General features: G+C 44.1%; 1 protein-coding gene across 1 annotated transcript in view; it reads right to left on the minus strand.

The window, feature by feature from the left end:
- The window catches only part of GALNT17 (polypeptide N-acetylgalactosaminyltransferase 17), a 427,419-nt gene that overhangs the window by 164,825 nt on the left and 236,313 nt on the right, over positions 1–26,281 (minus strand). The window contains exon 5 of the mRNA XM_061401839.1: positions 24,810–25,007. Within this exon, the coding sequence (XP_061257823.1) occupies positions 24,810–25,007 (198 nt within the window). The remainder of the gene's footprint in view (positions 1–24,809; positions 25,008–26,281) is intronic.

Genomic DNA, 26,281 nt, shown 5'->3' on the forward strand with positions numbered 1-26,281 from the left:
GTTCTCTAGAATGTAACTCTTTGCACAAGCCACAGGCCCCCAGAATCCCAAACCTCTTTTCATCACTAAGCTGGTAGCTCATGAAGCTGAATCCTGCCATGAGGAAGGGGTCAAACAGATAGAGTTCAAGTACAGAAAGCATCTCAAAGGTCATTTTTCCAAGCACACATCTCTTATGTATAAAGCAAGGTGATTCTGTACTTTGCATGAAAAAGAGGGCTTCCTGCCCTTGAGTTTCTCTACTTATGGTCACTATTTTGCAGTCATGGCTGTGTCCCCCAGTGACCCAAACTAACCCAACTGTTCTTAGCAATGTTTTTGTAATACAGACAATGAGCATGTACTTAATCTCCTGTGGGTCTTATACGAATAAAAGCCTATTTAGAAGACACGGCTGACCTTCCTGATGTGCAGAGCTGATATGCAAATGACCCTAAGACATGTTGCTCAATCCAACCCCAGCCCCTTTCCAACTAGACAACTGTCCCTGGGATGGAAAAGGACAGCTTTTGACTTTATAGATCCTGGAGCCATTACTGCTGTCCACCTAAGAACTATGTAGAGATGGAACATGAAAGAGGAATTAGAGGTGAGGAAGAAAGAAAGCTGGTGAGTAGAAAGCAAAGCAAGAGCTAATGCTTCTACTAAGTAACCCTGATGAGAGAAGGAAGCTGTTTGGGAGCTTCATGCCCACCCATGTTGGGTGCTGGTAGCTTAGACACAGTAGGAGACAGAATTGGGTGGGAAAGCTTCATCCCATTGATACGTGTCTATCACACACTCATCTTGGGTACAGAGAAGGCTATCAAGCCTTGCGTATGAAGAAGTAGATCTGGGGAATTCCCTGGTGGTCCAGTGGTTAGGACCTTGTCCTTTCACAGGGGTGACCTGGGTTCAATCCCTGGTCGGGAAGCTAAGAACCCACAAACCATGCAGCCTGGCCAAAAGAAAAAAAAGAAGAAGAAGAAATAGATCTGGCAAACTCTCAAAAGAGCAAGCTGAGTAGGTTAAATTAAGATTCCTTAAAGTTTTTCTTCTTTGGCTTATGTTGAAACTCTGGAACTGAATTGTGTTTAGGAGGCAGGAGACAATGACAGGAGGACGGGAAACAATCAGAAAAGAAAGGCATCTCCTCTCTGTTTCTCATCAGTCCCCTAGCACCAAGGTTTTAAGGATCCTGATGCCATCCATGGACCACACAGGAGTCAGAGAGGAGAAACATGAAAGGAGGGCCAGGGAGTGTTTTAACCTCTGCCCTTGTCTTGGCACAAGGGGATGGGAAAGAAGGAAAAGATAGTTTTCCCAGCAAAGCTTTGTGGTCTGAAAGCTGTGCTGGAGGAGCGGGAACTGAGGGTCAGTGGAAGAGTTTCTGTTCCAGGGGCATCTGTAAAGAAAGCCCCCAGTCCACCCCTGCTTAGAGGTCAGGTCTATCTTGGGCATGGAGGGCAAGGGCCACAGGCAGACGTCCCTTGACGAAGACTCTCTCCTTGACCAAACTTTAATCACGCTCCTCTGAGTCCTCTTCTTCACCATGCCTAGACCTTGGCCTTCTGTGTCCATCCTTGCTGAGTCCAGTTTCAGCGAGTGCCAACTACAAATTGGCACTTGCCATCTTTGTCTACAAGGATTGAATCACGAGCCGCTGCAGCTGCTGACCTTCAACACCCCCTGATAGGAGTTCAGGGTGGAGAGCAGAAATGAGTCACTCATTTCAGTGCTCTGGGAAAAACTGGCAGAGCAGGTCTTCAGATAGCTAGATATTTTCAAAAGAAGATTTTAGGAGACTAGTTCTTGCATCTCCTCCTACCTAGGAAAGCACTAAAATCATTAATGGTGACATCTGCTCCTTGGGACTAGCAGCAAACCTCTACCAAAACGTGTGCTTGACTGCACGACCCCCTATCAGTCACTGAAATCATATATATACTGACCTTCCCTCTGCCTCTGTGGAGCAGTTTCTCAGAGCTGTCTGGAATGCTCTCTCCTGGGCTATAGTCCTCATTTGCCCCAAATACTTCCCTGGTGGCTCAGACGTTAAAGAATCTGCCTGCCATGTAGGAGACCACCGGGTTCGATCCCTGGAGGAGGGCATGGCAACCTCCTCCAGTGTTCTTGCCTGGAGAATCCCATGGACAGAGGAGCCTGGGGGCTACAGTTAATGGGGTTGCAAAGAGTCAGACACGACAGAGCAACTTTCACTTTCACAACTCTCATATTGTGCTTTTTTTTTTCAGTTGACACACAGATGCTGAGAAGTCATTGTAAAGAGGAATTATTTAATCAAGTTCTTCCTCTCATAGATTTCATGTCTAAATCCTTGGCCTGACTTCAGCAAGAACCTATTAGCTCAGTTTAGCAAGACTTCTCTCACTTGGAAAGGAGTGGTGGTGGGAAGAACTGGGAGATTGGGATTGATATACATACACACACACACACACACACACACACACACTATCAATACTATGCATAAAATAGATAGCTAACGTGAATCTGCTGTGTAGCCCAGGGAACTCCACTCAGTGCTCTGTGGTGACCTAAATGGGAAGGAAATCCAAAAAAGACAGGTATATGCATACAAATAGCTAATTTACTTTGCTGTACAATAGAAACTAACACATTGTAAAGCAACCATACTCCTATAAAAATAAACAACAACAAAAAGAATCCTTCTACTCTTGATGTTTCTCTTAGTAATTTTCTATCCACTGACCCTGTCACTCTGCTTCTTGGCTATACATCCCCATTGTCCTTGTATTCGGAGCTGAGTTTGACCTCCCTCCCCTATTATGAGAGATGACTCCTACTGCAGTAGTCTCGGATAATGTCTTCCTTATCACTAAACAAATTTCATAAAAATTTTTAGTGCCCGTTGAATGGAGGGGATGAATGGCTGGGGTGTGGATGAGCATGACTGTACAGAAGAACTTTGCCCTGGTCCCCACTGTGCCCCAACAAGGAATGGTTGCACAGATGCCTCTGGAAGGTTGGGCAGCAGGGAGCATCCTTCAGATCGACACAAAGGGTGGGTCTGTAACCTGGAAACACTCTTATCCCCACTGTGACTGAACACAAGGGTCTGCTGTGTTTTCCCAGGACTTTCATGTCCTTGATAAAATAGGTGGAAATAGGGATGGTAAACAAAGACATTTCTCGCACATCTAGCTAATTAAGACAGTTTTCAATTGCTCCCCAAACCAAAGAGTCATTTCTTGCCCCAGAGAATCAGGCAACAGATTCACAGCAGTTGCATGATAAAGAACCCAGCATCACTGGGGCATCTGTAGAGGAAAGTGCTAAGATGAAGAACTTGCTGGGGATGAGTCTCTGGAATCTGATGGCAAAAGGCAGAGAACCAGGAAGGGGTCAGCAGGTGGTCCTGGCCAGGCCTGCCCAGCTCCAGGGAGGCAGTGGCATCGGGCAATCCTGTGGAAAGTGCTCACTCCCTCCTGAGGACATGTTAATGGAAGTCCCATTTCTGACTTTTTATGCTAATTTAAATGATGTATGTCCATGCCCCACCGAGAAAAAGGACAGTGAATTAATACACACATGAAAGAAAACCACAACCCTCAGCAATCACTGTACAAGTGCTCTTCTAAAGCCTTTTGGATGAAGGACTGCTTTTCTCAACTTTTAAGAAATCCTTCTACTATCACCTCCCTGTTTTGAATACATGTAAGTCATTAAATACTTGGTTTCTTAATGAGAAGCGAGTGCAGTGGGTCAACAATCTGTTTCAACACTTCCTGCTTAAGAAAAATGAAAGGCCCATTCTTACATCCTGTCTCCACTCTCCATTTTTTACTCAGCTTGTTTTTTTTTAAGTGTTTGTCTAATATCCATGACTATGTATCTCTGAAATTATTTAACTCAGGCTGGCTTGAACCCACACGGTGGGACTGGAACCCGTCCTTCAGCAGAGCAAACACGCTGACTACTTCCTGGGCTTCCCTGGTGGCTCAGCTGGTAAAGAATCCTCCCGCAATGCGGGAGACCTGGGTTTTATCCCTGGGCTGGGAAGATCCCCTGGAGAAGGGAACAGCTACCCACTCCAGTATTCTGGCCTGGAGAATTCGATGGACTGTATAGTCCATGGGGTCACAAAGAGTTGGACACGACTGCGTGACTTTCACACTTTACGAAACAAAACTTGTTAGGAAAAAAAATGCAACGTGAATTACTTTTGTTCTGGAGCACCTGAACCTGTTACCCACTGGAGATTCTCACCCTCATAAGATACTGAAAGTAGACAGAAGACCACCCAGGCTCAGCCCAGCTTGTACCACTCCTCAGGGACAAACCAGAAGCAAAAACCAATGAGTGAAAAGTGATATTTTTTCCCCCAGTGGACAACACAATGAAAATACAACTTCTTTTCCAATAATCATTTTAAACGTTGATCCAAAATCTTAATAATAATGAAATAATTAGTTAAACTTTAGAAAATCATCACAATGCAGTTAAAGCAAGAAGTGAAGAATAGAAGCTTAACATTTTAAAAAACTAACACTTAAATGCTGGGTTATAAAAAATACTTGTAAATAATTTTTAGATTGAAGATTCAATAAAAATTGAAATTTTACACTATTTACAAAATAATGACAATTCTAACTCAAATATAAAAACTTATGAGGTGTAGGAAGCTTTGTGCTCAAGAGAAAAACACATAACACATTACAATAAATGCTTCTGCTATTAAGCAAGACAAAAGGAAAATAACTGATTTTTTTTTCAACTAAGAAGAATAAAAAGCAAGAAAGCAAGGGTAACAGATGAAGAGACAAAATAAACTGTAGAATCCATATACAGGGAAGAAAAAAACCCTGATAAATACGGAATTGATTCTTTGAAAAGGCCAATGAAATAGATTTTACAATTAAATCTAATTTTAAAAGGGGAAATAAAAACCATATAAATGTCATGAGGATTGAGAAAAGGGCTTTGACTACTATTGTAAAAAAGCTTTTAAATGTTTTAATGACAAATGAATGGCAGATTGTCACTATAGAAAGCTTTCTGAGAGGAAGCACATGCTGGCACAGACTATTCATTGAAAAGCCTGGAAAAGTCATCAAGAATTACCATCCAAAAAGGCACTAGACCCAGATTGTACTACAAGTACATTCTGTCAATTTTTTGAGGAATAAAAAATACCATGGAATATGAAGTAGCCCAGAACATAAAAGAAAAATGCAAAAGTTTGTAATTATCTCCAAGCAGGTATAATGCTCACAATAAAAGCAGTAAATCCATCACACACACCTTGGAAACAATATGCTAAGTGAAAGAATCCAGTCATCAAAATACCACTTTTGCTATTTACATGAAATGTCCAGAACAGGCAAATCCATAGAGACAGAAGATTAGTAGATTGAGGACCGTGGGGGTCAAGGGATATGAGTAACAGATTTAAGGTGATGAGTATGTAGTAAAATCATGGTGATGATTGCACAACTTGGTGAAAAGTGAAAGTCACCCAGTTGTGTCCAACTCGGCGACACCACGGACTATACAGTTCATGGAACTCTCCAGGCCAGAATACCGGAGTCGGTAGCCTTTCCCTTCTCTAGGGGATCCCAACCCAGGGATCAAACCCAGGTCTCCCGCATTGCAGGTAGATTATTTACCAGGAGCCACAAGGGAAGCCCAAGAACACTGGAGTGGGTAGCCTATCCCTATCCCTTCTCCAGGGGATCTTCCCAACCCAGGAATTGAACTGGAGTCTCGTGCATTGCAGGTGGATTCTTTATCAACTGAGCTAGCAGGGAAGCCCAACTTGAATATACTAAAAACCATTTAGTTGTACTCTTTAAATGGATATAATGGATGACATGAATTAAATCTCAACAATGCTGTTATTTGAAAAAAAAAAAAAGAACACACAAAAGACAAGACTACATACAACATTCACTAATTGAGTGTTGAAATTTTTAACCAAAATCTAACAACTAACACACTAGGACCAAGTAGAATTTATTTCGGGGATACTAAATGGCCCTATCTTAGATAATTTATTAATGTAATTCAAAATATTAATAAACCAAGAGAAAAAATATAAATGCAAAAAAAAAAAAAGCCATGTGAAAGCATTCAATATGTATTCCCAAGAAAAACTCCTGCTAAATTAGAAAGAAAATTTCCCTAACTGGCTATCTCTTCAAGATAAATATCCAGTCTTAGGCATAATGGTGAAACACTCACAGGAATGAAATAAAGATCTGCTGTCACCATTCATATTTAGTATTATTCAGTAGGTTTCAGTGGAGGCAATAAAAAAGTTAAATATAGTGAAAGGAGAGAAACAAGAAACTTTATACTTATTTGTTCACAATGTAATGCTCTACCTTGAAAAATAAAAACAAGAAAAGGAGCAAAAATTATTAGAATTATAAAGACTTCAGAATTATTTCTAATGAAAGTTTTTTTAATTGAAGTAGAACAGACCTACAGAAAAGTGTGAAATCTCGAGTGTTTGGCTTCTATCAGTTTTCACAAATAGAATACATCCATTTAAGCATCATCAAGTCAAGAAATAGAAGATGACCAGTGTCCCAGAATCCCTCTGTGCACTCTCTCAGTCATGACCTTCTTGTCTGCTCACATCCTGAGTAACAACACTGCAGATTAGCTGTGCTTGATTTTGAAATTTATATAAAAGAATGAAACTATGTATTCTCTTTGGGAACTGGATTCTTTGATTTAATATTATGCTTGAGAGATATGCATGCTTTTATTTTTAAAATGTAGCATTAATATCCTCAGATAACATATTGTAGTTATAAAAAAAAAGAACCGGGTACTGTAATAAAAGATCAGTTAGAGAATCAATACAAACTCTTGAAAATTGAAATGCAAAAATGGGAAAAGAAAGTTAAGGAAATTTCCGAGAAAGTATAGTCAAAACACAAAAAATGAAAAATAAGAAAGTAAAAGATAAGAAAATCAGAGGATCAGTCCAAGAGATTCAACACCCAAATATTAATAAAAAGAGTTGCAAAAAAATGGAGAACACACACACAGAACATCAACAATGAACATGAGTTTCCATTGGAAGGTTCTACTGAGGGTTCAGTATCATGGATAAAAAATAAATCTCTCCCAAAGCACATCATCTTGAAATTTCAGAATACCTGGGATAAAAGGATTTCTAAAGAGATAAAGATAAGCCACCTTTAAAGAACCAGCAGTCAGAATGACCCTGGACTTCCAAATAGCCACTTTGGAAGTTTGGAGACAACAGAACATACGAGGAAAAATCTTTCCAAGTGGAAAGTGGGAATCTAGGTATTTTTAGATACACTAAGACTAAAAGATTTGCTTGAAGACATGCATCACTAAAATGAGGGAATAAGCCAAGAAAAAAAAAAAGGAAGAAAAGACATGAGGTCAGAACATGGGGGATACAATATAGGTGAGAAGTGAAGGGAGCCTGAGCACCTGTGTTTCAGTGCGCAGCCAGTTCTGGTGGAAGGGGTCAGAGCACTCTGGAAAGTTTTCTTTCAAAAAGATGAACTGGATGGAATCTAATGTGACTGAGAGGATTGAGAGAGAATTCAGACAAGAGATAGAGGGTTTGGGATGGAGTTAGTGAAAAGTACCTAGAGAACAAAGTAAGCAAACAAACAACCACAAAAAGGCAATAATTAAGTACACAGAAATCAAAAAGCTGTGCAGGAAAAGCGAAATAACCAAAATATACCACTTGAATAAGCTGCAAGTAATTATAATAATGTAAATATTAAAAATGATCTAGGAACTTCTCTGGTGGTCCAGTGGTTAAGACTCCACACTTCCACTGCAGGGGATGTGGGTCCCACCCCTGGCTGGGGAACTAAGATCCTGCATGCCACAGGGCATGTCCAAAAATTTTTTTAAAAAGATAATAATGTCTTAAAAAAAAATGATCTGAACAAAATTACAATACAATTATAATGGAGGATGGGGGAAAGAATGAGAGGATGTATAAATGCAAATGGGTGTGGGTGAATGACAAAGAGTTATTACATCATCTTTCATAGTAGGAAGTTAAGAAATCACACTTACACCTCAAAAAACAAGAAGTAGAACTGTAAGTATGGTGACGGAGAAGTAAACAAAAGGATCATTTGCAAGAGTGGAGAGTGATGCCCCTAAAGAATGAGCAAAGCCTTGTAGAAGATATGTTTGACTTTTTAAACACATCCATCTATAATCCTTATAAAACTACAAAATAATTTAAAACATGTAAGAAACTAATGAAATATTAATAGTGGTTATCACTGGGTGGTGTGATTATGAGTGATTATCCAATCTTCCTTTTTATTTTTAAATTTTTTCAATGAATATTAAACTTACAATGCATACATAATACATTTTACCATGAATACTTAATAAAAAAGGTATTTTTACAATGTGATTTTAAAATTCTCTAGTCTCCTCGTCACTGCCCTTGTTCTTCTCTGCTGGGCTGGAAGACAACATCTGGATTAGAAGCAGGGCAGAAAATTATTCTTATTTTTTCACCCCTGAAAGCCTATAGACAAATTACAGAGCTCTAATTTCATGGCTGTCAGCCTCAGCTCCTCCTTCCTTATATTCTTTAGGATTTGAAGTCTCTGCAATTTCGAGTTTCTTCAAGCCAATATTCCAGTTTTTCAGAGATAACAAGATTTAAGGCTTTTTTTCTCCTCTTCTATGCATAGTTATTTTTAAGAAACTACTATAGGGTTTTGGGAGAGGAGAATGTGGATGTCCTGGTCACATAAAAATTCAATCAATGAAACCACCCTCTTTCACAACTCAGAAGCATGTATATACAAGGAGATACACCTAGACAGGGGTTGGAAAAGTCAAGGCAACCGTTTGGAGTCAAGGAAAGTTACATATCAGCCACAGAGGCACAGAGGTGGTCTGAAAAAGTTCAGCCCTTCAGGCAAAATCACTGCATTTGAGGGTCCCAGCAATTTACAACCAGAGCTCAGCGATCCGTTGGGACACTAGGAATCCAAAGGGCCATCTTGGAGCTGGGGCAGGGGGCACCCCAGGCCAAGAGAAAGCAGGATTCAGAGGTGTGACCCCAGGGCAGGCAGGCAGGCAGGCACTGCAGACACTTCCAGAAGCCTAGGGCTCACTGCACAGCTGGGTATCCCAAGTGACCGACTGGCCAGAGTGAGAAAGGCCCCAGCTCTCAGGAAGTCAGAGGAGTCTATGAACTCGCTGGTGGACTGGAGCGTGTCAGGTGGGGACACCACCCTAGAGCCTCGTAGAGGGAGTAGAATGGGAGGAGGGGTGGCAAGTGGAAGGAGGGAGATCTGGCTAGGATGCTCAGTGGCTCACACTTCAGGATGGGAACCTGGCTTCTCAGCTCACAGCACAGTCACTGGAGTTGCACCTTGACCCCCATATGTCAGATGTCCTGGCCCAGGACCTAGGGCAGGGCTGGGTGTGCAGACCAGAAGGTATGGCAGGGTCTCAGAGGAGCCAGAGACAGAACAAGCTGGGGCCTGAGGCAGGGCTGATCAAAGACATGGGTCCTTACTGCTGTCCACACTTGTCCTCCAAAACCCGGGTGAAGCAGGGCTTGGGGCACAGCCCGCCTTCAGAAATGCCCTTCTCTTTGCTCTGCAAGAGGCAAAGCCTTCAGGAGGTGATGTTCCACTCTAAGCTCCAAGGAAGCAGACCACAGCTCTTACGATTTGAGAGAAAACCCTCTTGCTCCACTAAAGCCAAGTACTGGAACTGGTGCTGGGGAGAATTCAGAAGAGCTCAGAATAAAAGCCCACAGTTTTCCTACCTAAGATCTCATAAGGAGGAGACAAGGGACAGGAAGGTAGGTAGAGAGAGGGGACAGGTGCCCAGTTTTGGTCCAGAGAGAGAAGGAGGAGAAATGTGTCTGATAGTGAGGTTGGCACACAAGTCAGGGGAGGGAGGTGCTTTGCTCCCATTTTCCATGGGGACCTCGAAAGGACACTGCCCCACAGGTGGCCTCATACTCATCGGGGACCCATCTCATCCACGTGACCATTATGGTGCAGTGTGGCCATGTGACAGGAGGCTCAGCTCCCATGAAGGGAAGTGGGGCTGAGTGAAAGCCAGAGGAGCAGCGGGGGGTCCCCCTCCCAGGAGATGAGCCTGCAGTGGAGACTAGGAGGGGTGGGGGGAAACGTGACCTAAGCTCAGGTGTCTGAAGCCAGTATGGGACACGAGGGCCTAAGGAGACAAGCCCTCATCACAGTTAGGCCAGCTGCACACATCTGCCAGTGACAATAGTCAGGAGGGCTAAGGACACTGTCCAAGGGAAAGAGAGACACACAAAGACCCTGAGGCTTCTGCTCAGCCATTTAGGGCAGGGGTCCCCAACGCCCAGGCCATGGACCAGTCGTCCTCAGCCTGTTCAGAACTGAGCAGCACAGCAGGAGGTGAGCAGTGTCCCATTGCTTCCCAAGGCTCACATTACCACCTTTCCCTGCCCTATGTCCATGGAAAAATTGTCTTCCATGAAATCGGTCCCTGGTGCCAAAAAAGTGGGAGATCACTGATTTCGGGGAAATAAGTCCATGTGTCCTCACACACTCAGAAACCATCTGAGATGAGCATTGTTTCCTGAAGAGGCTGAGCATTTCCAAAGAAATGAACTATTGCTAGTAACCCAAACCCAGCAGCAGTCCCTAGCCCCTTTCTGAACTGGCTGAGCCTGGCATATAGTAAGGGCTTAATCAGCATTTGCTGGAGAGTGAATGAATGATTCCGTAGTCTGCTCTTCCCTGTCCAAGACAGATTTAAAACTATGGAAATTTTCTAACAACCTAATGGCAGAAGTGATAATTTATCTTTTCTCTCCACATCAGAGCATTTAATTGAGGAGAGGATACCAGAGATGATGAGAAAAAGTTCATGTTCATCATCTTTCTTTGGCCTCATTGCCTTTTTACTTCCCTTTACTTCATCATCACCTACCTCACTGTTGGGATGCCCTGTAGGGGGTGGGATGGGGTTGTATGTGGAGAAGGAATTGTCTGGATTAAGAGTTACTGTCAGCTTGTTCTTCAGTACAGATGAAAGCAACTTCCTAGAAACCTTTACCGAGCAATGGCAAAATAAATGATTACACGAATGATGAATGAATCGATGAATAAATAAATAGACACCAAACTACTGAATTAAGATAAACTGAATCAGGATAGGAGGTGGGGTTGACCTCTAAAGTGAAAAGCTGTCACCTGCTGGGAGTCATTCTCAGAACCCTTCCCTCCACCTGAAACTTCAGGTATGGCTGGAGCATGGGACTGGCTCACCCCCCAGCCAGCTGTGTTTAGGAAACTGCCCACAGCTACCATGTATGTTGCAGTCAGAAATTCAGTGTTAATAAAAGACACTCAAGAAACATCTCTCTTTTTTCTTTAAGTTAAACTTCTTAGGAACCTGGGGTCCATTGAACTTCATGCACAGAAGTCAGACTCCAAAATGCGGACTTGAGCATACCAAGTCTATAAAGGGCCTCCTGGGCGGGTGAGCTTTCCTGGGCCTCCCACACCACCTGTTCTCAAAAGACTTTGAAGGGGCTTCATCCTGCAGAACTGGTAGTTACATTGTTCAAAACAGCAAGGCAAGCTGGGCGCAGCCTCTCTGCTGCTATGAGGATATGCCACCAGGGTGGCTGAAGACACAGGAGCCTGGAGTTCTCCGAGAAAATGAAATGCATTGCCCCTGACTTCGCATGTGCTTGGTTGCAGAAGCTATTTTTAGAGCCACGTTGGCAGCAAAAAGAGTGAAGACTGTGACCTAAAACTCCAGAGAGAGATTGCAAAAGTGTCAGCCTGAATCTCTCTACTTTGAAAACATCTGGGTAAAAACTCCTGCAGCTTTCAAAACGGTGCTGGGTCCCCAGGATGAAGAATGTCTCCGTGTCCAGGAAGGTAATAGCAAATGGTCATTTGTGTACGCAGGGCTGCTGACAGTTCATTATTTGGGGGAAAAAGTCACTACAGGCTCTGCCATCAGTGCTTATGATGAACTTCCTGAGCTTGGAAAGAAAATGCTATTTGCTTTCTCTCCCATCTAAGAGAAATGAGTCCTGTGTTCCTGAATTTCCAGAAAAGAGGGGTGAAAATGGATGAGGGCTAGGCTCCAAGTGGAGCCTTGGACATAAAGGCTGTGCCAACTGGTAAGGCCTGAAAGGGACTAACCAGTCTTGAAAGACAGAAACCCTCCCCAAGTGCTCTGAACTCACTCTGAGAGTCTCGTCCAGTTACTTTTTGGGCTTTGAGGGTGGAGTGGAAAAAAGCAACGAGAAGAAAGGGCAGGGGAAAGAAGTAATATAAAATAGCCCAGAAGGACTTCCTTGGTGGTCCAGTGGTTAAGAACCTGCCTGCCAATGCAGGGGACACAGGTTCAGTTCCTGGTCTGGGAAGATCCCACACGCTGCAGGGCAGCTAAGCCCCTACAGCGCTACTACTGAAGGCCACGCGCTCTGAAGCTCTGCTCTGGAACAAAAGAAGCCACCGCAACGAGATGCCCGAGCACTGCAACGAAGACCCAGAGCAGCCAAAACAAATAAATAAATAAGTAAAACGAAAGAAAAAGAACCCAGAAGACAATACAGTCTGGAATCATCAAAAAGGAGGGACTAAAGCTATTAGAATTAGAAGCCGGAGCCTACTTCTCCCGACATACCTGAAATCACACCCATCCAGCTCCAACCAAAGAGGAACCTGAGTCCTACTGTTGCTTCCCCACCAGATCAATTTGCTAAAATTAATGGTACTGCTGCTCCCCTATTCGTGTCCAGGAATAACTCAGGAACAAGACATTTAACTCAGAGATAAAGCGTCTTCCATTTTTAAAAATCTGGCTTCCCTGGTGGCTCAGATGGTAAAGAGTCTGCCTGCAATGTGGGAGACCCAGGTTTAATCCCTGGGTCAGAAAGATCCCCTGGAGAAGGAAATGGCAACCCACGCCAGTATTCTTGCCTGGAAAATTCCATGGACGAAGGAGCCTGGCAGGCTACAACAGTATGTGGGGTCGCAAAGAGTCGGACTTGACTGAGCAGTGAACACTTTCACTTTTCAAAGTGAAACTCACCTGCTCTCGGCAGCCCACCACACTGAACCTCTATGTGGGTGAAGAGGAATACCTTCCCAACTATTCAGATTCACCTATGTGGCTGCTGTGAGCTGTCACAACACACTTTGGTTGATGGAGGCAAGATGATGCTTGTCAATGCCGAGAACAGTCACACTGCAAGCTCCACTCTTGCTCCAGGGCACTGCCTAGGAATTTTGCTTCCAAAGGAAAAGTGTCTAGCAGCGATAACAGTGTGTCACGCAGAAAGAAAAACTGATTATTCAGATGGCATTGAAGGTACAGAGTTGATGTCAAGAAATACCATTAATTTCCCAAAAGCACCGTGTTCACCATTGTAAAAGCGTAGTTCATTCTATAATGAACAGCCTCCCTCAAGAGACTCACTTGGCAAATGTGGGTCCTTTATTTTTCTGTGCAAATCCCCATGGCATTAAAAATGCCTCTCCTTAAAAGGGAACCCTCTTACACTGCTGGTGGGAATGTAAATTGGTGCAGCCACTATGGAGAACAGGATGGAGGTTCCTTATAAGACTAAAAATAGAGCTACCACATGATCCAGCAATCCCACTCCTGGGCATATATCTGGAGGAAAACATAATTTGAAAAGGTGCACACCCCAATGTTCACTGCAGCACTGTTTACAATAGCTAGTACCCAGAAACAATTGAAATGTCCATTGACAGATGAATGGGTAAAGAAAATGTGATACATATATACAATGTACAACTAATCAGAAGAATAAAATAATGTCATTTACAGCAATATGGTTGGATCTAGAGATTATCATATTAAGTGAATTAGGTCAAAGACAGGTATATAATATTGCTTACCTGTGGAATCTAACAAAATGGTAGAAATGAACTTATTCACCAAACAGAAATAGAGTCACAGATGTAGAAAATAAACTTACGGTTACCAAAGGGGCCAAAGGGGGGACAAGATGAGGGGTGCTGGGACTACTCTACCTTTGTCTCCACACCAGACCCTGAACACCCACCACTATATACACACTACTATATACAAAAAAGATAACTAATAAGGACCTACTGTATAGCACAGGGAGCTCTACTGAATACTCTGAAAAGAATCTAAAAAAGAGTGGATATATGTGTGTGTATAACCGATTCACTTTACTGTACATCAGAAACTAGAGGGGCATGAAACCTCACAGCTGACCAGTATTGACTGAATCAACACTTTCTATCAACAGGACTCCTCTAGGACTGTCCCCTGAAGAAAGCAAGTAGAATTCTGAAGAGGATTTTCAGCTGTAAATTTTCCCATGTCTTGCTTCTGCTGTAGAACTCTATTAACCGAAACATTTAATTATCTACAACACCTCACACCATAAACTCAGAGAGCTTACAATTAGAGCTTTTCATCTGAGGGACCAAGATTTTTGTTATGAAAATTTTCCACTATAGGAACAATATACCTTCAAATGCTGGGTAGGTTTTATGGATAAGAAAATTAAAAGCTCATTTATGCAGATGGTGAGTGACCTGCCTAATGACACAGACCCCGTTGGTGGCAAAATCGAGCAAGGCATTCCTATTATTGGGAAAATGTTGGGGGAAGGAAAAGAAAGTGGAGGATGGTTTGCTTTTCTACCGTGATTCTTCTCTTCCTGAATTGTGACAGGCTTCCTTGGCCCCTGTGCCAGACTCTTTTTCTGACTCTCCTTTCCTAGATTCAAACTGAAGTCCTGAGCACTGTGGTCTTCAGACCCAGTCCTTTACCCACAGTGCACTGCACTTTGTCAGTATTCATATACACCATCCAGGTAGGTCAATGGTAACGGTGGGTCTGTCTGCGTGAGATATTCAACTTCTGCCCAGGATGTGCCATGGCTTCTGAATTCCTGCTTGGAAGTCAACCATGACAACTTCGCTGCTCTGGAATTGGATCCCAGTTTTATCTCCTTGTGTTCTCTGTGTTGTCCTGTCCTGCCACTTCCCCTGCTCCCCAAAGGGGACACCACACAAGACTCTGAGCCAAGAATTAAGATCTGACTATCTTCATCTTGTTGCAAGATTGGCCATCTGCTATCTGTTGATGGCCACCAGGTCCTAAGGTAGAATTCACATTCCGTACGATCCATTTATGTAAAGCCTACAATTCAATAGATTCTAGTATGTGCACAGAGTTTTGCAATCAGTACCAAAATCAATTTTGGAACATTTTTATCAAGCCCCCCAAACCCTGTTTGTTCTCATTAACAGTCATTTCTCCCACCACTCGTCTCCCACCCCTAGGCAACCACTAATATACCTTTTATCTCTCCCAATTAGCTTTTTATTCATATTCATTTTGGCTCATTGGATCAGTGGATGGAGCCCAGACTCCTCTTTTTGATCTCCTGTTTCAAGTTACTCAGGCTTCCATCTTCCCTCTGCTTTATTTTCCCCTTCATTTTTAAACACACATTCTCTACCTTTGTCTCCACACCCGACCCTAAACACCCACAACATCCTTGCTGTGCTGTCAGTAGAGGAACTCAGTGGACTTGAGTTGCCCAAACTCTGCATATCCCAAAGAAAGAACTGACCCTTGCCAGGCTACTTAAAGATAACCACTAAACCCTTGGAATAGCCTGCCCAATAAGGGTGTCTTTGAGGCCCTGGGTCATGCTGTAATTAGTTCAACTTCTGCAGAGGGAGGTGGGGAGGAGTGGAGACTGAGTAGCCAAGTTCAATCACATGGGTGCTCCATGCCTACAGGACTGACTCCCAGTAAAAACCAGGAATACCAAGGCTCCAGTGAGCTTCCCCAGTTGGCAATACCTTATGTGTTGTTACATGTCACCTCTGGGAGACTAAAGCACTACCTGTGCAACTCCACAGGGAGAGGATAACCAGAAGCTCATGCTTGGTTTCTCCTGGACTTAGCCATATGCCTCTTTTTGCTTGGCTGATTCTAATATGTATTTTTTCACTGAAATAATCCATAACCACGAGCATGATTGCTTTTCTGAGTGGTATGAATCCTTCTAGTGGATTGTCAAACCTGAGGGTGGTCATGGAGACCTCAAACACACTCATTTTCTAAGCTGACCTCTAATTGTGTCATCTCCCATATACTTTCCCAGGGAAAATCCCCTGCGGCTTACAAGACTCAACAAGTCACCCCCTTTCCAGAAGAAAGAGCACAGTGTGGAAGGGCACAGACTCTGAACCCACTATATCCGAATCTCAGATTCATCTCTTACTGGACGTGCAACCTTGAATAAAGTGCTGCTCCTGCGCCTCAGTGGCATACCTGTGAAATGAGAATGGTAAGAATACTTATCTCGTAGGGCTAGTAGGAGGTGTACATGGATTTGTATTGTGTAAAACAAAAGAAAAATGCAGGCATATAGAAAATTCCAGCATTATTGATGGTTTTTATAAGCTTTCCTAGTCCCTCCAGGTTGCTCAGTGGTAAAGAGCCCACCTGCCAATGCAGGAGGCACAAGAGATGTGGGTTGGATAAATAAAAAGCTAATTGGGAGAGATAAAAGGTATATTAGTGGTTGCCTAGGGGATGTGGGTTGGATACCTGGGTTGAGAAGATTCTCTGAAGAAGGAAATGACAATCCACTCCAGTATTCTTGCCTGGAAAATTCCATGATCAGAGGAGCCTGGCAGGCTACAGTCCACGGGGTCTCAAAGAGTCAGACATGACTGAGTAAACGAGCACATGCACAGGCACCTGAAACCATGGCACTCACAAAGCTTCCCCGCTTCGACAAATCCGCGTTTACCTGCACTAATGGGTGATTATGCACACTTGAGCCATGTGTCTCCAGCCAGCCCAGGAGCTCCCCTAAGAGGATCGTGCAATCCATCATTATGAACCCCCAGCCCTGGAAGTTTCTACCACAAGGCTGAACACACAGTTCCTAAAATATATTTGCTGATGCAAAGGAAAGTGAAAGTGAAAGTCACTCAGTCGTGTCTGACTCTTTGCGATCCCACAGACTATACAGTCCATGGAATTCTCCAGGCCAGGATACTGGAGTGGGTAGCCCTTCCCTTCTCCAGGGGATCTTCCCCACCCAGGAATCGAACCGGGGTCTCCTGCACTGCAACCGGATTCTTTACCAACTGAGCTATCGGGAATGACAGCATTATTTCCAAGTCTAAGAAAAGCTGATTCTTCATGTCAAGATTTCCTCTCTGTAAGCTAGTCATTCTTCCTCTACAGGAAAAAAATTACCTTCTCCTTTTGTATACATTTGCACACAGAATTTGAGATTCCAGCAGCTATACATTTCCAGGACAGCCCTTTCAACTCTGAGTCTAACAGGCTCTAATGGTCCCTGTACCTTGTAATTTATGATCAAATTATATGTTGGATTAAGGATTGCTAATTGTTAATCATCAGCTTGAATTAGTTATTAATGAGTAATGTCACTAATTACAGGGTCACCTAACACAGAGCAGGCGGGCACCACTGGCATATCCCAGAAGATGCCTGATGAGTCAGCTTCAGCCAATGCCCTGAAAGCAACGTGCTGTGAAACATCCCACCTCTGACAACTCCACACACCCTTCCCTCCCATGGTCAAAGTCATGAGATTATACAGCTGGAAAGAACTGTGAAGATCAGTGGTTCCCAAGTCGTGAGCTACAGACATCTGAAGGCTGCTGAGCTAAGGCAGGTGCCCAGGAATTCATGGTGCCTTCAGGCTAAAGATATTATATCCCTCTTCCTTATCATTGCTACTATTTTTCACATCTATGGACATAATGCTATGAATAATACAATTTAACTTGGCATTAAAGCACAATAGAGTTCTAAGCAGGTTTTTGTCAAGAAACCGTCATGGAAAATCTATTGATTTTACATTTCTGGGCCCCCAAAGCAGTCATCAGTTAGTTTGGGGGTTCCTGGTCAGCTCACCCATTCCCATTCCTCTTGGCAATTATTCCAGATCTTTATTTTTTAATGAATTTTTAATAGGAAGATAATTGCTTTACAATGTTGTGCTGGTTTCTGCCATACAACTATGTGAATCAGCTATTAATATACATACACTTTGCCAACAAAGGTCTGTCTAGTCAAGGCTATGGTTTTTCCAGTGGTCATGTATGGATGTGAGAGTTGGACTGTGAAGAAGGCTGAGCACCGAAGAATTGATGCTTTTGAATTGTGGTGTTGGAGAAGACTCTTAAGAGTCCCTTTGATGCAAGGAGATCCAACCAGTCCATTCTGAAGGAGATCAGCCCTGGGATTTCTTTGGAAGGAATGATGCTAAAGCTGAAACTCCAGTACTTTGGCCACCTCATGCGAAGAGCTGACTCATTGGAAAAGACTCTGATGCTGGGAGGGATTGGGGGCAGGAGGAGAAGGGGACGACAGAGGATGAGATGGCTGGATGGCATCACTGACACCATGGACGTGAATCTGGGTGAACTCCGGGAGTTGGCAATGGACAGGGAGGCCTGGCGTGCTGCGATTCATGGGGTCGCAAAGAGTCGGACTGAACTGAACTGAACTGATCCCTTCTCTCTTGAGCCTCCCTCCCACCCACCTTCCCCATCCCACCCCTCCAGGCCATCGCAGAGCACCGAGCTGAGCTCCCTGCGCTAAACATTTACACGTGGTAGTGTGTATGTTTCAATGCCGCTCTCTCAGATCATCCCACCCTTTCCTTCCCCTGATATGTCCACGAGCCCTTTCCTTCCCCCTCCAGGCCCACAAGCCTGTTCTCCTATGTCTGTGTCTCAATTCCTGCTCTACAAATAGTTTCATCAGTACCATTTTCTTCTGGCTCCATATATACGCATTAATATATAATATTTGTTTTTTCTCTTTTTTGACTAATTCACTCGGTATAACAAGCTCTAGGCTCCTCCATCTCAGAGACTTTTGTCATTTTTTTCTGTGGCACCTAATTCAAGATCTACCTTTTACTCTTAGCAATGATTTCCTCTCAATTCATAAGGAAAATGTGGGTCACCCAGCATAAGCTTTCTCTTCTGGCTCTTCAAGACCAAACCACTCTTCGTGTCCTTGACTCCACCCCCTACTCCCTCTTCCTTCCCTATCAGCGCCACCCCTCCTTTCTGTGTCCTCAGACCCTCCTCCTCTCCTTGCTTCGTGCCCTCAGCTGTATGTACTGTGTTAAAATGGGACCTATTATGCCCATGTTGTATTTCCCTCGTAGCTCAGTTGGTAAAGAATCCACTTGCAGGTCAGGAGTCTGTCCCGCAATGCAGGAGACCCTGGTTCGACCCCTGGGTTGGGAAGATCCTCTGGCGGAGGAAATGGCAATCTACTCCAGTATTCTTGCCTAGGAAATCCCATGGACAGAGGAGCCTGGCAGGCTACAGTCCATGGGGTCGAAAGAGCGACAAAACCACCACGTCCATATTGGGGCTGAGGATGTTCGGGCAATAGACGCTGTATTTCAAGAAATCATGCAAAAAGAGGTCCAAAGCAGATAATCAAAAACCAGCTAGCTGACAAATGAGAGTGAGTAAGTGAAGTCTGGGAGAGGAATATGTCTGGAAAGATTCTCTGGAGTGAGCTGTACCCTGAATCGCCTCTCCAAGGAGAGAGGGTGGTATCCTACCATCTAATCCCAAGCCTGGTGGTCAGCGATCCTGGCAGTGGAGAAACACCCTCATTGGTGCCTGACTCGTGCTAAGCAAGGGAAAGGTGGCTGGTGGGGCAGATGGGGACCCTGTATGTGGAAGTAGCCCCTCTCCTCCCATTTAGGACAAAGATATGTGAATCCTGGAAGCCAGATACGGAAGCCAGAAAAGATGTTGATCCATCACTCATCCATTTTTTCATTCACTAAACAGTTTCAGCATCCCTGAGAAGTGCTAAGTACTTATTATTCTCCGGAATTACAACAGAAAAGCTGCAGTCCTGGCTTCATAAAGCATGTAGACTAGTAACGAAGTAAGAATGATAAAGAAAGGGTCTTCCACTGGGAGAAACAGGTTGAATATCTAGCAGTATTTTTTTGTGTGTTTTGTTTTTTGGCCCTGATTACCAAACAGGAAGGAAAAAATACATAGGAAGAAAGAGAAAGAAAAGAGTAAAACAGAAAGAATATTCATCCCCTGAATGCAGCATCTCCTATATTTGTATTGCCTACCGGGAAGACTCAGTAGCTAAAGATTCATCCAATCTAATGCCATTTGGATGGTGAAAAAGTTCTCCTCACCCCATCCTTTACCAGATTAAAACCATTACTATTAAAATACTGAAATCACAAGGAGAATGGGAAACCATCACATCCTGACATTTAAGAAACAGTATTGTATCTGCTTAATAACATCAGAAGGGCCATAAAAAGTCCTTCCTTCAGTTAAATATCTCCATCAACTATTAACAGATTAAGCATTTCATAAGTTATGATACATTAAAAAGAGATCATTAATATTCAATTCTATTGTGTACATCAGAGATGCATGTCATGTTAACGACTCATGATCATGACTCCATTTTTTGAGTCTTTTTAAATGCATATTAATCATCTTAATGTTACGTAAAATACAAGATCAATTTTTTCCTAGTGCCTCACATATGTAGGGATAGTTGTGTGTTCTGGGCATTATAAAGCACTGTGTGTGTGTGTGTGTGTGTGTGTGTGTGTTTGTATGTGGACTCAGTAGCTCAGTCACGTCCGACTCTTTTGTGATCCCATGGACTGTAGCTCACCAGGCTCCTCTGTTCATGGAATTTTCCTGGCAAAAATATGGGAATGGGTTGCCATTTCTTCCTTAAGGTGATCTTCTCAACCCAGGGATCAAAGTGGAGTCTCCTGCATCTCCTGCATTGGCAGGCAGATTCTTTACCACCGAGCCACCTGGGAAGCCCCAAGCAGTGCACTGCATCCATTTCTTTTCCACTGTCACACTTTCATTCCCTTATCTGTCACGGCTGGAGGTCAGCCTTCCTGTGTGTCAGGGAGGAAGCAGTGCGTGGCCAGAAATATGAAACTGACTTTGAATCCATCGCATGAACCCTGTCCCTTCAAGATCTGAAGGCCCTGGGGTCTTTAGGCATGTCCCATTTTAATCCTGTTACAATACACATAACAAAATGTACTGTTCTTAATCATTTTTGTGTGTACAGTTCAGCAGCGTTAAATACATTTGCAGACTGTGCAACCAGATTCCAGAACTAATTTCATCTTGCAAAACTGAAACTCCGCACCCACTAAATAACAAGTACCCATTTTCCCATTCTCCCCAGCCCCTGGAAACCACCACTCTACCAGCTGTCTCTCTGAATTTGGCTATTCTAGGTACTTCATAGGAGTGAACTCATATAGTACCTGTCTTTCCATGACTGGTTTATTTCACTTAGCATATAGTGCCCAAGGGTCATCCATGTTGTAGCATGAGTCAAAATTTCCTTCTTTCTTTCTTTTGTTTTTTAAATTATTTATTGATTGATTTTTGGTGCATTGCATCTCCCCTGCCTCACGTGGGCTTTCTCTAGTTGTGGTGGGCAGGGGCTACTCTCTAGCTGCAGTGCATGAGCGTCTCATTTTGGTGATCTCTCTCTCGTTGAGAGGCAAGGGCTCCAGGGCATATGGGCTTCAGTAGCTGCCGCTCTAGAGGGCAGGTTCAGTAGGTGTGGCGCACGGGCTTTAGTTGATCCTCAGCATGTGGGATGGTCCCAGACCAAGGATCGAACCCATGTCCCCTGCGGTGGCAGGCGGATCCCTATCCACTGTACCACCAGGGAAGTCCTCTTTCTTTTTCTTAAGGTTGAATAATATTTCATTATAATTTTGTTTATCCATTATCTGTTGATGGACATTTAGGTTACTTCCACCTTTTGTTGATTGTGAACAACACTGCTATGAACACGAATGTGCAAATATTCCTTTGAGACCCTGCTTTCAACTCTTTTGGGGTATATACCCATAAGCAGAACTGCTGGACCATATGATAACTCTGTTTTTAATTTTTAAGGATGGTTACACTGTTTTCCATAGCAACTGCACCTTTTAATCTCCCCACCTGCAATACTCAAGGATTTCAACATCTCCACATTCTTGCCAACCCTTGTTATTTACCTTTTTAAAAACTATGGTAGCCATCCTGATGGGTGTGAAAGGATATCTCAACCAAATATCCCTTAAAGTTATGCTCTGGTTTTCAAATAATACCTTAGTGATGAATCTACATTATTATTTGCAGAACTCTGAGAGTGCAGCCCTGACACAGTACACGAAGCCACTGAACATCTAGGCTGGGATGGGAACTGAGCTATGAGACAGCCCCAGCTGAGCAAGTTATTAGCCCCAAAGGTTACCTTCTCTGTTACATAAAATCGGCTCATCGGTAGCTCTACCCTAATGCAGTCTGTCAGCTTTCAATTTGTGCTAGAAAATAAGAGAATATGGAACAAGGGTTGTTGCTGTTCAGTCACTAAGTCATGTCTGATTCTTTGTGATCCCATGGACTGCAGCATGCCAGGTTTTCCTGTCCTTCAGTCTCTCCCAGAGTTTGTTCAAATTCACATCCATTGAGTCGATGGTGCTATCTAAACATCTCACCCTCTGCCGCTCTCTTCTTCAGCATTCAATCTTTCCCAGCATCAGGGTCTTTTCCAATGAGTCATCTCTTCGCATCAGGTGGCCAAAACATTAGAGCTTCAGCTTCATTAGTCCTTCCAAATGAATATTCAGGGTTGATTTCCTTTAGGATTGACTGGTTTGAACAGGGATCAGTCCATTTCAAAACTCTACTCTGGTTTATCAAAATTTTATAAACTAAGAAAGAACTTCATGGATCCTTGCAGAAAATCCTCACTCCTGTTCCACAGTTGCCCCTTTATACCAATAAACACAGCCCCAAAACAAGGGCAAAGAATCAATAAGATGGCCCCTTCCATCTCTTTGAACATAGAACCATGAAGATATTAAATAAGTTTTGATTCTCACGTAGAACTCATAAAAAATATTGAACCATAACTCAGGTAACACCTTGTTTGAAAATCAAAGCATTTGTGGTAGGTTGAACAATACCCCCTGCTCCCTTCCTCCCAAAAAATATCCATATCCTCATCTCTGGAACCTGCTTATGTTAGCTTATATGGAAAAAAGGGCTTCACAGATATGATTAAGTACAGGATCTCAAGAAGAGGGAGATTGTTATGGGTTATTCACATTGATCCCAATTGTCATCACAAAGGCCCCTATGGGAGGAAGTCAGGAAAGTCAAGGGAAGAAGGTAGCCACGTGATGAAGGAAGCAGGGGGAGAAAGTGATGCAGTAGCCATGAGCCAAGGAATGAGAACAGCCTTTAGAAGCTGGAAAAGGCAAGGAAGTGGATTCTCCCTTCCAGTCTCCAGAAGAACCCACCTGCAGACACCTTGCGTTGAGCTCTGTAAGGTTCACTGCAGATTAGTGCAGTGCCTCTAGGACGTAAGAAAATAAATTTCTGTGCTTTAAGCCAGGGGTCCCCAACCCTTGGGCCATGAACCGGTACCGGTCTATGGCCTGTTAGGGACCAGGCTGCACAGCAGGAGGAGAGCTGCAGGCAGGCGAGCGAGCAAAGCTTCACTGTGTTTACAGCGGCTCCCCATCACTCACATTTCCTACCATCAGATGAGAGGAGGCATCAGATTCTCATGGGAGTTTGAACTCTACTGTGAACTACGCGTGTGAAGGATCTAGGTTGTGTGCTTCCTTATAAGAACCTAACACCTAATGATCTGATCCTGCATTATGGTGAATAATAGTGTATACGGTGTACAATTATTTCATTTTATGAAAGTGAAAGCATTAGTCTCTCAGTCATGCCCGACTCTTTGCGACACCATGGACTGTAGCCCACCAGGCTTCTCTGTCCATGGAATTCTCTAGGCAGGAATACTGGAGTGGATAGCCATTCCTTTCTCCAGGGGATCTTCCTGACCCAGTTATCTAACCTCGGTCTCCTGCATTGCAGGCAGATTCTCTACCATCTGAGCCACCAGGGAAGTCCACTTCATTATATATCACAATGTAATAATAATAGAAACAAAGTGCATAATAAGTATAATGGGCTCCAATTATCCTGCAACCATCTCCCCTACTCCCGGTCTGTAGAAAAACTGTCTCCCACAAAACCGGTCCCTGGTGCCAAAAAGGCTGGGGACTGCAGCTTTAAGCCAGTAAATTCATGTTCATTTATTACAGCAGCCACAGGAAACGAATATGGCATCAGAATCTACCAACTTTATTCACTGTCCCTTATATTTCACCTTCCCAACTGGTCCGCCACAAAGGACTTATCTCCTTGCCTCCAATGGAAGCTGGTTGGGGTTTGGGGCAAAAGTCCTACCAAGCTGTCCAAAGGCCCTGGGTTACCCGTTGGGGGAGGGGGGCAGGTACCACACAAAAAATGTCCTTTGTCTACGTATTCCTACATCACGGCAATTGTAAAGCATCCAAGTATGGAAAAGTCCCAGGAATTAACACCTTTTCAACTCCATGCTTAAAAGCTCCTGAACACAGTTCAACAGAATACGAGGAAGAATGAAAAAGTGTGAGCATTCCTATTGACTGCCATCCTTCAGGACTGCTGTTTGATAAGCTGAGGCAGAAAATTTTTAGTGAAAAAGAAGGAAAATGCAGCATCCTTTCTCAACAAGAAAACTTCAGTGGGAAAACATCCCAAATCCTCAAGCAGCTGTTTTCCCCACTGCGGCTCCATCCCCAGGTGGTCTCTCCCAGCCTCTCTCCCTCCCTCCCTGGCCTGGGATCTGGGGACGCAAAGGCCTCCAGGGCACAGGCACTTGGCACAGACCTGATGGGGAGGGAAGGGTCTCCGGCGTCCCACCAGTCTTTCGGGGGGCTGATGTACATGCACCATAGCTCCCAGCTGTACCCGTGGGCCGAGTTCTCATACCGCTGCACCTCGAAGGTGTCCTGCTTGATGTTGTCGATGGAGGGAAGGATCACACGCTTCCGGTTCTCCTGGATCCGCGAGAGCACTGGTTCGGCCCTGAAACACAGAGAAGTAGAAATAAAAACCTCTCTCCTGGGCTTCCCTGGTAGTCCAGTGGTTAAGAATCCACCCTGCAATACAAGGGACACCGGTTCCATCCCTGGTCCAGGAAGACCCCACATGCGGCAGGGCAACTAGCCTGGGGGAGCTGCAACTACTGGAAACATCCTTTAGTAGACCCTGCAGTATCAACTCAGGCCAAAGTTAGTACCACGGGCTCCTTAGAGCCGTGCTCTGCAACCAGAGAAGCCACCACAATGAGAAGCCCGTGCACCCAGCGAAGAGTAGCCCCCGCTCACCACAATTAGAAAAAGCTCGAGTGCAGCAACGAAGACCCACTACAGCCAAAACATAAAATAAATACAATTTAAAAAAATCTCACTCCTGAGGCTCACCTGCACCCCCACTGGCTCAGACCTCAAGATCACAATGAACAAAAGCATCCTAGCTGAAGGCTGGGCTTTGGGCAGGCTGGAACTCACAGGGAGGTGGCTCTAGACGGATCAGGTGGCTTTAAATGAGCCCCGTGGCCTGCAGCTCAAGCCCTGGCCCCTGTGGGGTCACCACAGTGTCACCTGGGCTGGCTTGAAAGGCCGGAGGCGAGAACTGAGAACCCAGGGCCTCTGCCCCAGCAATTCTGGCCTGTCTTTTATACCCACAGTGTCTAAGTCAAGGCCAGGCCCTCCTGAGAGAACCTGCACTGCCCTGCAGTTTCGTGGTTTTCAGTTTCCCCTCTGGCACTGGCCGATGCCTCTGGTTTTCTTTTTCCTGCAGGAGCTGAATTGTCTTTCCCCAAATAGGTCACTTCTACCCGTGATGGCCTGGTTTCAATATGCATTTCACTAGCTTCTTTGTGCGTGTGACTATTTCCGTTGTTTTAATTGATTATTTAATTGATTTCTTAAAAGGCATCTAATTGGATGGGTTAGGGATGGCAGGCAGGAACTAACTGAATGTAAAAGTGGGCAGAATCCTGCTCTCAGCGAGCCTGCCTCCTCGGGGCTGCAGCAGGAGAGAGGCAGGGACCTGGCTCAGGGTTCAAGGAGCAGCCCTGCCAGCTCAGGAGAAAGCAGATGGCCAGACACCCTTGCCAGGGTGTGTTCTCCGAGGCAGATGTAGGAAGGGATCGTTTCCCACATTCGAGAAGGAAAAGATGGCTCTCAGAAACCAGGGCATTAATCTCCCTGCTTAGAACAGAGTGCAGGCTTTGGAAGGGAGTCAAGCGAAAATCCCATTCCTCTGCATTATTTGGAAGAATAATGAGAAAGCTC

This window comes from Bos javanicus, chromosome 25 (genome assembly GCF_032452875.1).
Source record: "Bos javanicus breed banteng chromosome 25, ARS-OSU_banteng_1.0, whole genome shotgun sequence".
Classification (NCBI taxonomy): Eukaryota; Metazoa; Chordata; class Mammalia; order Artiodactyla; family Bovidae; genus Bos; species Bos javanicus.